Raw genomic sequence first — 12,417 nt, 5'->3', positions numbered from 1 at the left:
GCGCAGACTAAGTCCGGTAACTCTCCTCCTGCCGGCCGTCTCAGGCCGCTTCCTATTCCCTCTCGACCGTGGTCTCACATCGCCTTAGATTTTGTCACCGGACTGCCTTCGTCAGCGGGGAAGACTGTTATTCTTACGGTTGTCGATAGGTTCTCTAAGGCGGCTCATTTCATTCCCCTTGCTAAGCTTCCTTCTGCTAAAGAGACGGCACAAATCATCATCGAGAATGTTTTCAGAATTCATGGCCTTCCGTCAGACGTCGTTTCGGACAGAGGTCCGCAATTCACGTCTCAATTTTGGAGGGAGTTTTGCCGTTTGATTGGGGCTTCCGTCAGTCTCTCTTCCGGCTTTCACCCCCAGTCTAACGGTCAAGCAGAACGGGCCAATCAGACTATTGGTCGCATCTTACGCAGTCTTTCTTTTCGCAACCCTGCGTCTTGGTCAGAACAGCTCCCCTGGGCAGAATACGCCCACAACTCGCTTCCTTCGTCTGCGACCGGGCTATCTCCTTTTCAGAGTAGCCTCGGGTACCAGCCTCCGTTGTTCTCATCTCAGTTCGCCGAGTCCAGCGTCCCCTCCGCTCAGGCTTTTGTCCAACGTTGCGAGCGCACCTGGAAGAGGGTCAGGTCTGCACTTTGCCGTTATAGGGCGCAGACTGTGAGAGCTGCTAATAAGCGTAGAACTAAGAGCCCTAGATATTGTCGCGGTCAGAGAGTTTGGCTCTCCACTCAGAACCTTCCCCTTAAGACGGCTTCTCGCAAGTTGACCCCGCGGTTCATTGGTCCATTCCGTATCTCTCAGGTCATTAATCCTGTCGCAGTGCGACTTCTTCTTCCGCGATATCTTCGTCGCGTCCACCCGGTCTTCCATGTCTCCTGTGTTAAGCCCGTTCTTCGCGCCCCCGCTCGTCTCCCCCCCCCCCCCCCATCCTTGTCGAGGGCGCACCTATCTACAGGGTCCGTAAAATCTTGGACATGCGTCCTCGGGGCCGTGGTCATCAGTACCTAGTTGACTGGGAGGGGTACGGTCCTGAGGAGAGGAGTTGGGTTCCCTCTCGGGACGTGCTGGACCGTGCGCTGATTGATGATTTCCTCCGTTGCCGCCAGGTTTCCTCCTCGAGTGCGCCAGGAGGCGCTCGGTGAGTGGGGGGGTACTGTCATGTACTGTCATGTTGTCTTGTCTCTGTCCTTTCCCTTCACCCTGTCTCCCTCTGCTGGTCGTGTTAGGTTACCTTTTCTCCCCCGCTTTCCCCCAGCTGTCCCTTGTCTCCTCTAACTACCCATTCACCCCGTTCCCCACCTGTTCCCTTTTTCCCTCTGATTAGGTCCCTATATCTCTCTCTGTTTCTGCTCCTGTCCTTGTCGGATTCTTGTTTGTTTGTGTCATTCATGCCTGAACCAGACTGTCGTCATGTTTGCTGTAACCTTGTCCTGTCCTGTCGGAATCTGCCGGTCCATCTGAGCCTACCTATGTTTGGTAATTAAAGAAGCTCTGTTTAAGTTGATTCGCTTTTGGGTCCTCATTCACGCACCGTAACACCAAGAGCTGGCCGCCCGGCCAAACTGAGCAATCGGTGGAGAATGTTCTTGGTCAGGGAGGGATGGTCTCTAAGACAGAGCTCCACAGTTCCTCTGTGGAGATAGGAGAACCTTCGAGAAGGACAACCATCTCTGCAGCACTCCACCAATCAGGCCTTTATGGTAAAGTTACCAGATGGAAGCCACTTAACAGTAAAAAGCGCATGACAGCCTGCTTGGAGTTTGCCAAAAGGCACCTAAAGACTCTCAGTCCATGAGAAACAAGATTATCTGCAAATCCAAGATGGCGTAGCAGTCAGACGTCTTTGTCCTTCATCTTGTCCGTGTCCCATGTATATATCCTTTATATTTTTTTCTTCGCATATCTTTTTTATATTTCTCTAAACCTCACCTTCATAATAGTCTCCTGCAACCCACCTCACCCAACATGGTGTGGATCTGTTTTTTCTAAAGTATATTTATTTACCTCCGGAACCTGAATCCCCCAACAGAAGCTAGCTAGCTCACTAGCTACTAGCTAGTAGTCAGCTAACCACTGCTAGTGGTCATCAGCTAACCTTTAGCTCGGAAAGCTCTCACCACTTTGTACAACGCGACTCAAACCGGACATATTTTCTCTCCATATCCCCAGATTCCTACCGCAAGCTCTGAACCTTTCACATGGATCATCGCAGCTAGCTAGCTGCAATCCGAGTGACTACTCCTGGCTAACGTCTGTCCCAAAGCAAGCACCAATTAGCCTGGAGCTAGCCCATGCTAGGCCTATTCTCCCGGCTAGCTGAAGAGCCCATCAGCCACTCCTGGGCTACAATACCCTGACCCCTTCTACTGCCGGTACGGGGCACTGAACCTCGCCGATCCTTGACGAGTGGACTACCGACGTAATCTGCTCGAGGGGGTACTCAACTGGCCCCTAGGTCGCAACGTCCCCTGAATGCCCATCTGCTAGCCTGCTAACCACGGCCCGCTAGCTGGCTAGAGCATATTGGACTGTTAGCTGAATAGATCCATCGGCCAATTTCTTGGGCCACTATATCTATTTTGCCTATTGGACTTGGACCCCTCTGCTACTCGGAACCCTACTAATCCATCACGACTGGTCTATCAACATCAACGCACGTGGAGGCTAAATCAGTCTTTCCTCTGTCTCGGCCTGCTAGCTGTCTGAATCGCCGTGTCTCCAGCCAGCCCAACCACTCACTGGACCCCTATGATCACTGGGCTACGCATGCCTCACCCTAACATTAATGCCTTGTCCATTACTGTACTGGATAGTGATTATTGTCTTATTTCACTGTGGAGCGTATAGCCCTGCTCAATTTGCCTTAACCAACCATTTAGTTCCACCCTCATAGATATCATCCTAACCAACTTGCCCTCCAAATACACCTCTGCTGTTTTCAACCAAGATCTCAGCGATCACTGCCTCATTGCCTACATCCATAATGGGTCTGCGGTCAAACGACCACCCCTCATCACTGTCAAACGCTCCCTAAAACACTTCAGCGAGCAGGCCTTTCTAATCGACCTGGCTCGGGTATCCTGGAAGGATATTGACCTCATCCCATCAGTAGAGGATGCCTGGTTATTCTTTAAAAGTGCCTTCCTCACCATCTTAAATAAGATTGCCCCATTCAAAAAAATGTAACCAGGAACAGATATATCCCTTGGTTCTCTCCAGACCTGACTGTCCTTGACCAGCACAAAAACATCCTGTGGCGTTCTGCATTAGCATCGAATAGCCCCCGTGATATGCAACTTTTCAGGGAAGTCATGAAGTAATATACACAGGCAGTTAGGAAAGCTAAGGCAAGCTTTTTCAAGCAGAAATTTGCATCCTGTAGCACAAACTCAAAAAAGTTCTGGGACGCTGTAAAGTCCATGGCGAATAAGATAAAAACACCTACTTCCAGCTGCCCACAGCACTGAGGCTAGGAAACATTGTCACCCCCAATAAATCCACTATAATTGAGAATTTCAAGAAGCATTTTTCTACGGCTGGCCGTGCTTACCGCCTGGCTACCCCTACCCCAATCAACAGCCCTTCACCCCCCACAGAAACTTGCACAAGCCTCCCCCATTTCTCCTTCACCCAAATCCAGATAGCTGATGTTCTGAAAGAGCTGCAAAATCTTGACCCCTATAAATCAGCCGGGCTAGACAATCTGGACCCTCTCTTTCTAAAATGATCTGCCGAAATTGTTGCAACCCCTATTACTAGCCTGTTCAACCTCTCTTTCATATCGTCTGAGAAACCCAAAGATTGGAAAGCTGCCGCGGTCATCCTCCTCTTCAAAAGGGGAGACAGTCTAGACCCAAACTGCAGCAGAACTATATCTATCCTACCCTGCATTTCTAAGATCTTCGAAAGCCAAGTTAACAAACGGATTTCCGACCATTTCGAATCCCACCGTACCTTCTCCGCTATGCAATCTGGTTTCAGAGCTAGTCATGGGTGCACCTCAGCCACACTCAAGGTCCTAAACGATATCATAACCGCCATCGATAAGAGACATTACTGTGCAGCCGTATTCATCAACCTGGCCAAGGCTTTCGACTCTGTCAATCACCACATTCTTATTGGCAGACTCAACAGTCTTGGTTTCTCAAGTGATTGCCTCGCCTGGTTCACCAACTACTACTCTGATAGAGCTCAATGTGTCATATCGGAGGGCCTGTTGTCCGGACCTCTGGCAGTCTCTATGGGGGTGCCACAGGGTTCAATACTCGGGCTGACTCTCTTCTCTGTATACATCAATGATGTCGCTCTTGCTGTTGGTTCACCTCTATGCAGACGACACCATTCTGTATACCTCTGGCCCTTCTTTGGACACTGTGTTAACTATCCTCCAGACGAGCTACAATGCTATAAAACTCTGCTTCCTTTGCCTCCAACTGTTCTTAAATGCAAGTAAAATTAAACGCATGTTCTTCACCTGCCCGCCCATCCAGCATCACTACTCTGGACGGTTCTGACTTAGAATATGTGGACAACTGCAAATACCTAGGTGTCAGGTTAGACTGTAAACTCTCCTTCCAGACTCACACTAAGCATCCCCAATCCAAATTTAATTTAATAAGCATCCATCACTCGTGCTGCCAAACATACCCTCGTAAAACTGACCATCCTACCGATCTTCGACTTCAGCTATGTGATTTACAAAATAGCCTCCAACACTCTACTCAACATATTGGATGCAGTCTTTCACAGTGCCATCTGTTTTGTCGCCAAAGCCCCATATACTACCCACCACTGCAACCTGCACGCTCTCGTTGGCTGGCCCTCGCTTCATACTCGTCGCCAAACCCACTGGCTCCAGGTCATCTACAAGTCTCTTCTAGGTAAAGCCCCACCTTATCTTATCTTATCTCTTATTTTATCTCTCACTGGTCACCATAGCAGCACCCACCCGTAGCACGCGCTCCAGCAGGTATATCTCACTGGTCACTCCCAAAGCCAATTCCTCCTTTTGCCGCCTTTCCTTCCAGTTCTCTGCTGCCAATGACTGGAACGAACTGCAAAAATCACTGAAGCTGGAGACTCATATCTCCCTCACTAGCTTTAAGCACCAGCTGTCAGAGCAGCTCACAGATCAATGGGCCTGTACATAGCTCATCTGTAAATAGCCCATCTGTAAATAGCCCATCCAACTACCTCATCCCCATACTGTATTTATTTATTAATCTTGCTCCTTTACACCCCAGTATCTCTACTTGCACATTCATCTTCTGCACATCTACCATTCCAGTGTTTAATTGCTATATTGTAATTACTTCGGAACCATGGCCTAATTATTTCCTTACCTCCCTTATCCTACCTCATTTGCACACACTTTTTCTACTGTATTATTGACTGTATGTTTGTTTATTCCAATGCGTAACTTTGTGTTGCAGTATGTGTCAAACTGCTTTACTTTATCTTGGCCAGGTCGCAGTTGTAAATGAGAACTTGTTCTCAACTAGCCTACTTGGTTCAATAAATGTGAAATAAAATATTGAAGATTGAACTCTTTGGCCTGAATGCCAAGGGTCACGTCTGGAGGAAACCTGGCCCCATCACTACGGTGAAGCATGGTGGTGGCAGCATCATGCTGTGAGGATGGTTTTCAGCGGCAGAGACTGGGAGACTAGTCAGGATTGAGGCAAAGGTGAATGGAGCAAAGTACATAGAGATCATTGAGAAAAACCTGCTCCAGAGCGCTCAGGACCTCAGACTGGGGCGAAGGTTCACCTTCCAACAGGACAACGACCCTAAGCACACAGCCAAAACAACACAGGAGTGGCTTCGGGACAAGTCTCTAAATGTCCTTGTGTGGCCCAGCCAGAGCCAGAACCTGATCGAACATCTCTCGAGAGACCTGAAAATAGCTGTGCATCAAACTCTCCACATCCCACCTGACAGATCTTGAGAGATCTTGAGGTGTGCCAAGCTTGTAACATCATACCCAAGAAGTCTCGAGGTTGTAATTACTGCCAAAGGTGCATCAACAAAGTAGTAAAGGGTCTGAATACTTATGGAAATGTGATTTTTCAGTTTATTTGTATTTTTGTGGCAAAAATGTCTAAAAACCTGTTTTTCTTTGTCATTATGGGGTGTTGTGTGTAGATTGATGAGGGAGATTTAAAAAAAATGCATTTTAGAATAAGGCTGTAACCTAACAAAATGTGGGAAAAATCAAGGGGTCTAAATACTTTCCAAAGGCACTCTATATCAAAATAAGAGCATCTTAGAAATGTCTGCCTGTAGGCTACGACTGTAAATTACCTATATGAGCTGCACTTCCATTGCTTGTCCTCACATTACATGTCCTCACATGACCCAGACTGTACTGCACCTGCGGACTTGCTTCTTGGTGACGATGCTTTGTTCATTCAGAGCAATTTTAAACCCTTTCATCAGTGGACATTGCCAAATAGCATGAATAAAAACAGACTAAAGTAGCCATAGAAGCAGTCGGATATCAAATGTGGCTCTTTCTAATGTCAATGTCATGTACACCTTCCGCCCTAGTAGCTTAGAAACAGTTTTCCAACTGATATATCCACACCTCTGCAATGCAGGTGTTGGTTAATACTACCTTGTTTATTCTTTAGTGCTGTCCCTGGATGACTGCTGATTGCTGTACCTCTTCCACTCAGGATTTTAGCCAGCCCTCACGTAATGTGCTGAAGGAAGCAACTCAATTGCCAAGAGTCATAAAGTTAGCACAATGTCTTAAAAGCAATAAAAACCAGAGATGTTATCGTTCTCAGCCCTGATATGAGCTAATAACAATGCCATCACTGTCTGAAGATCATCCCGTTACTCAGCATTTGTTTCTCTGACACACTGGACCTGTTCTGCGTAGCTGATGAAGCATCTGATGTAGACCTTGCCAGACCTTGTGCTACAGCACAAAAATCTGTCAGGCCGGTGCTAGTGCGTCGTGATGTGTCGTGACAGAGAGATGAATGGTTGTGTTTATAAGATGGCTTTGCACCAGTGGTATTCAAAGTCTGGGTCGCGACCCCTAGTGGTGTCGTGGGGTAACTGCACTTGAGGAACAAAATATTAAAAGTGCAGATTATTGGATGGGACAATATACAAACATTTTTTGAAAGATAGTTTCAAAGATATAGTTTTATTAAGTAAATGTATTTATTTATTATAGATTCAAATGCATTGAATTTAAGCTTATTTGTTGATGTAAAAATCAAAACTTACGATTTTAAGGTTGTGTCATTAGATTTAGGATGTGGTGGGGTCGCAATGAATTATTGGGGAAAAAATGGGGTCCCCAGAAATTCTGGCTGACAAAATGGGGCCCCTGCTGAAAAGTTTGAGTACCACTGCTCTACACGGTCTAAACGAGATCTGACAGGCTATTGAGCCTAGTAAACCATCATGTTAATGTCTTCTTTACAAACAGCTTATAAAGCATTTAATAGATAGTTTGTTCAACATTTGTAAACCGTTTGTAAATCATGACACATAACCTGTTAATGGATTGATTGATGACTGAATCAATTGAGTCTGGACCTGCTGTAAGCAGGCCATTACATGCATTAAATTTGTGGTTAACTATGTGATCATTTTTTTAAGCACACCTTCAATTAAAAGTTTATAACGAATATATTCAACAACTCATCCTTGTTGTTGAGTTGAACAGATCTGACATAGAAATGATACATATTGTTAATTGAGTTATTATTTAGCATGAAGCACAAAAACAATAAATGACACACTCTGCATTTGAATAGTATTTATTCAGTCATCCGAAACCACACTCTCGCAGACTTGCACACAGGCACAGCACACACATTCGTACACACACACACACAAGGAATTGTGTGACCAGACTTTAATTGACTTTTTATGATCTTTGCAAGCAGTGATTTTATGCAGTAGTGCACTAAAATATGTATTGTATTGAGCACCTTGTTAACAAGCACACTGAAGTCATAAATATTGGGTATTTCTGCTGTTTTTTCAAGCTGAGGTTTTTATTAGACTGTCTTTTGGCTTGTGGAGTCTTGGGCCACAAACTTACTTTTTAGCCATTGGTTTTTCAGATTGGTCTTTCTTCTCTTCGGCAGGTTTTTCACTCTTTCCAACGGTCTTGGATATCTCTGGTTCACCTTTCTCTTCTTTGGTGTCTGCTTTGTCATCTTTTTTCTCCTCACTTTTAGCTTCAGCTTGATCCTCTTCCTCTTTATCACCCGCTTCTTTATCTTCCTCGCCTTCCTTTCCCTCCTGCTCCCCACCCTTGTCCTTATCTTCCTTTTTCTCTCCATCCTCCTTTGCAGTTTCTTCCTTCTCTTCCATCTCATCCCCAGCTATAACCAAAACATTTTATAATTGTGAATAGGGAAATAATTGGGTTAGTAGACTGTATTGTAAAAATGTTGACATCTAAGCAATGCACGACAACAATAGAGAATATTCTTTGAGGGATAATGCTAATGCTAACCTTCTTCGCCGTCCTTAGCATCCTCCCCATCTTCTTTCTCCACCTCGCCTCCCTCATCTCCATCTTCCTCCTTCTCCTCTCCCTTTTCCTCCTTCTCCTCTCCACCCTCTTCCTCCTTCTCCTCTCCACCCTCTTCCTCCTTATCCTCTCCCTCCTCTTCCTTCTCTTCCTCCTTCTCATCCTCTTCCTCCTTCTCCTCCTCCTCCTCCTGTGGTAGGCTGGCAGAGTCCTGCTGGGCTAGGCTGGCAGAGATGACATCATCTCCAGAGGCAAATGAGGAGCTGAAGAAGCGTGAAGTCATCAGGTAGGGGGCGCCAGAGCTTAGGCTGGACTGCATGGAGAACATAGAGCGGCCAAAGGAGGGTGTGGCCGACAGGGTGTGGCCGTAGACACTGGACATACCCCCGGACACGCCCACACTGAAACGAGACTCCTCCCCCTCCAGCAGCTTCCTGGAGAAGTAAAGTATCACGGGACATATATACTTTCAGAGTTAAAGGACAAAAGGTTTTCCTTGACCTGGACTTGCATTAGGATTATTACATTATATTTGTTTAAGTTGAAGCTCTGGCCAATGCTCCTCAAAGCATCCTACCTGTAGGCAGCGATCTCGATGTCAAGGGCCATCTTAACATTCAGCAGGTCCTGGTAATCCTTCAGGTAGCGAGCCATCTCCTGCTTTGTGGCTCCCAGCTCATTCTCCAGCTGGCCAATAGTATCCTACAGGAGAAGTTTAGAGGTAATGTGATGGATAATGTGTGTGTTCTTACAGCAGGTTACAAGTTCAGGTAAACTGCCAAAAAATGTTGAGTGTGACTATTAAAATGCACATTTGATGCAATATAATATTTTTCCCCTTCTACATTACTAAATCAGTTCCACTTTGCACAAATTATTAAAAACATTATGGGTGTCTTGTATTCTGATCAAGTCATCTATCTATTGATAAACAGTTTCTAAACATGCAATTAAGAAACACATTCACTATTAGATTGCATTCCTTCTGAGGTATTTGCTTGAATACAGATATAAATTCGTCCTGCAGTACCACTCCTGCAGTACCAGTATAAATTAGTCCTGCTGTACCACTACTGACCTGCATGCCATTGATCTCAGCACTCTGCTTGTCCTCCATGTCATGCAACTGTTTCTCCAGAGACTCATTGAGACCCCTGCAGGCATCGATCTCCAGCAGGCGGGCCTGGAGCTGCCGGCGGTACTCCCCAGCCTCGTCCCTGGAGCTCCTCACTGCATCGCTGTGCTGGGCCACACTCTCCGTCAGGGAGCCCACCTTCCCACGGAACCACTCCTCAGCAGACTGCATGTTCTTGGCCGCCAGCCTCTCGTACTGGGCTCGGATGTCCCTCAGAGCCCCGGACAGATCCGGCGTGGTTGCCTCCATCTCCACAGCCACCTGGGCCCCCAGCTGGGCCTGGGCCTGGAGCTCTACCACCTCCCCCTCGTGGAGCCTCTTGAGGAAGGCCAGCTCGTCCAGCAGGGTCTCCACCCTCTTCTCCAGCTCGGTCCGGGCCAGGGTGGCCTGGTCGGCACCACGCCGCGCATCCAACAGCCTTCCCTCCGCGTCCTCGCGGGCCACCACCTCCTCCTCGTAGCGGGCCTGTAGGGCGCTCAGGGCTTGCCCCAGACGTTCCCTCTGCCCCAGGGCGGCCTGCTGCTCCCCACGCGCCTCCTCCACGGCAGCCCTCAGAGCCCGAGCCTCCTGCTCATACAGGGTCCTCAGACGGGAAGGCTCCCCATGCCTCTGCCTCAGCAGCATCAGCTCAGCCTCCAGAGCACGGTTCTGCTGCTCTAGCTCCCGCACACGGTCGATGAAGCCGGCGAAGCGGTCATTGAGCTCCTGCATCTGAGCCCTCTCCTGGGTCCTCACCGTGCGGAACTCAGAGCTCACCTGGGCCGCCTGGCTCAGCTCCAGTTCCACGGAGGAGGAGGAAGCCGGGGATGAATGCAGAGCCCGTCCAGGAGAGGAGTACTGCAAACGGGAGCTCACAGAGGACAGGGGAGAGGTGTGGATTGAGTAGGCCGAGCGTGACCTCCCCCTGGTTACCACCCCTCGGGGGGCTCCCTCCACATACCAGCGGCGGTAGGAGGAGGAGGAGTAGTAAGGGTCAAAGCCGAGGGTACTCATGGCTGTGCTGGGAGGACAGGCTGCTTTGTCGGGCTCTGAGTGAATATGTCTGTAGGGCTCCGGTGAAGAACCCAGACTGATGCTGCTGCAGTGGCTCCAGCTTTTATAGCAAAAGGTTGAGCTCTGACGCAAGCAGTTTCCCAAACTCTGACTACGCAGGATCGAAAGCCTAACACTGCAACGGAGAGAGAGGGAGAATGAGAGAAAGAGAATAAGGAAGGAGAGAGAGGGGGAGGGAAGGAGATATAGAGATGGCGAGAGATGGGGAGGGAAAGGGAGAGGGGGCAGATGAAAGAGAGATGTTTGTGTTTTTGAGAGTAGAACAGAGGTTAACATGTTTTTAGTTGCTCTACAGTGTTTCTGTCATACACAGTAACCTTGACTACTAATATTCACAAGTTAATGTACAGAAAAGTAGAGTCAGATAGCTAAAGCCTCTGGCTAGTGAAGTATATTATCTGCACTGTACCTGCAGTCATTGAAAAAATGAATAGTCGCATGAGATGACTTGAGTTTGTACTCATTTGAATGAAGGTTCTGCAGTCCTCTCTACAGGGGAAGAGAATGGGCTGTCCTGACTCTCCAGCAGCTTTTGTGTTCCTATTATACACAGCATGTAATCATACAGTGGCACGGCACCTCCCCTGCTGGCCAATAGGAGAAATACACCCATGACCTCTGAAAACCTGCAATGATAAACACAGAACACACAGCTGGATTGTATTTGGTCAAATACATGGTCAAATATGCGATGAATCTCAGAGTGCTTATTTACTTATACGTCATGGCTGGTAAGCTACTGTTTGGTGCCTGTAGATACTTCTTCTGTAGGGGTGAGTGGGGTAAGTCGTGCTAAAGGGTTAGCTGAGCCACCCCTTGACTCTAGGAAACCATACACAAAATGAATAATGTGACCAAATATTTAGGAAGAGGTCATAATTTCATGGAGTCTGTAAAGGAAGAAACCACATGTAAAAAGTGGTAAGCAAGTTAGGTACAAAAAACAGATTTTCACAAATAAATGTATTGCGTTATATGTTTCATGGTGCTTGTATCTAACCCAAAGTAGATAGTTCTAAGACTGTTTTATACATCAGTTGTGGTCTCTATAAGCTTCAATATAAGGTCCTGAACCTAGCATGAAAGTGCATTCTTGTAGCTGTGTGAGCTAATATTGGAAAAAAAATTGCTTTGGGGTAAGTTGTGCCATTTGGCCAGTGGCAATTGAGCCAATGGCTCAACATACCCTATACAAATGATGATCACATTTTGTCAGTTTTATGCATATGAAGATAGGGCATTTTTATTTTTACAGAACAGACATCATCATGCCCTGTGTATACACATGTAAAACCAGCAGGGGTCTAGCCCCCACTTAAAGTTCTTGAAAGAACAGCCAATGAAGTTAGAGTCCATTCGAGCAGCAGCAAGGGATGAAACAATTAACCGAATGACACCGAAGAGGTCCATTAACAAAAAATAAAACATTTTACCTGTGTGGAAGAAAGCCTATGATAGAGTAGCAGAGGCACACAGGGGGCTTGTTCGACATTGCAGCAGACTGATCTACAAATCACCTTGCATCATAAATAACTACTCATTATTATTTGTAGATCAGTCATGGATTTGACTGAGCTTGCTAAACTGATTATTTCCAAGGATACACAACATCCTGAAATATACAGTGGGCCTCAACCCCAAGTATTCAACCCCATTTTATTGCGTAACAAAGTGGGATTTAAAAATATTTAATTATGCGTTTTTTGTCATTGATCTACATACA

At 46.9% G+C, this 12,417-nt stretch overlaps 1 protein-coding gene across 1 annotated transcript; it reads right to left on the bottom strand.

The window, feature by feature from the left end:
• Window positions 1–7,765: 7,765 nt before the first annotated feature.
• On the bottom strand, window positions 7,766–10,804 carry LOC110523534 (neurofilament light polypeptide). Its single transcript, XM_021602316.3, has 4 exons — window positions 9,585–10,804; window positions 9,084–9,208; window positions 8,489–8,940; window positions 7,766–8,354 (listed from the first exon to the last, which is right to left on the bottom strand). The coding sequence occupies exons 1-4, from the start codon at window positions 10,632–10,634 to the stop codon at window positions 8,065–8,067; spliced, it is 1,917 nt and encodes a 638-aa protein (XP_021457991.2). The 5' UTR covers window positions 10,635–10,804; the 3' UTR covers window positions 7,766–8,064.
• Window positions 10,805–12,417: the final 1,613 nt, after the last annotated feature.

Source organism: Oncorhynchus mykiss, chromosome 5, assembly GCF_057628025.1.
Source record: "Oncorhynchus mykiss isolate SJ-2025 chromosome 5, ASM5762802v1, whole genome shotgun sequence".
Lineage (NCBI taxonomy): Eukaryota > Metazoa > Chordata > Actinopteri > Salmoniformes > Salmonidae > Oncorhynchus > Oncorhynchus mykiss.
Note: the sequence above shows the minus strand (reverse complement) of the source record. Positions and strands in the feature narration are given on the sequence as shown.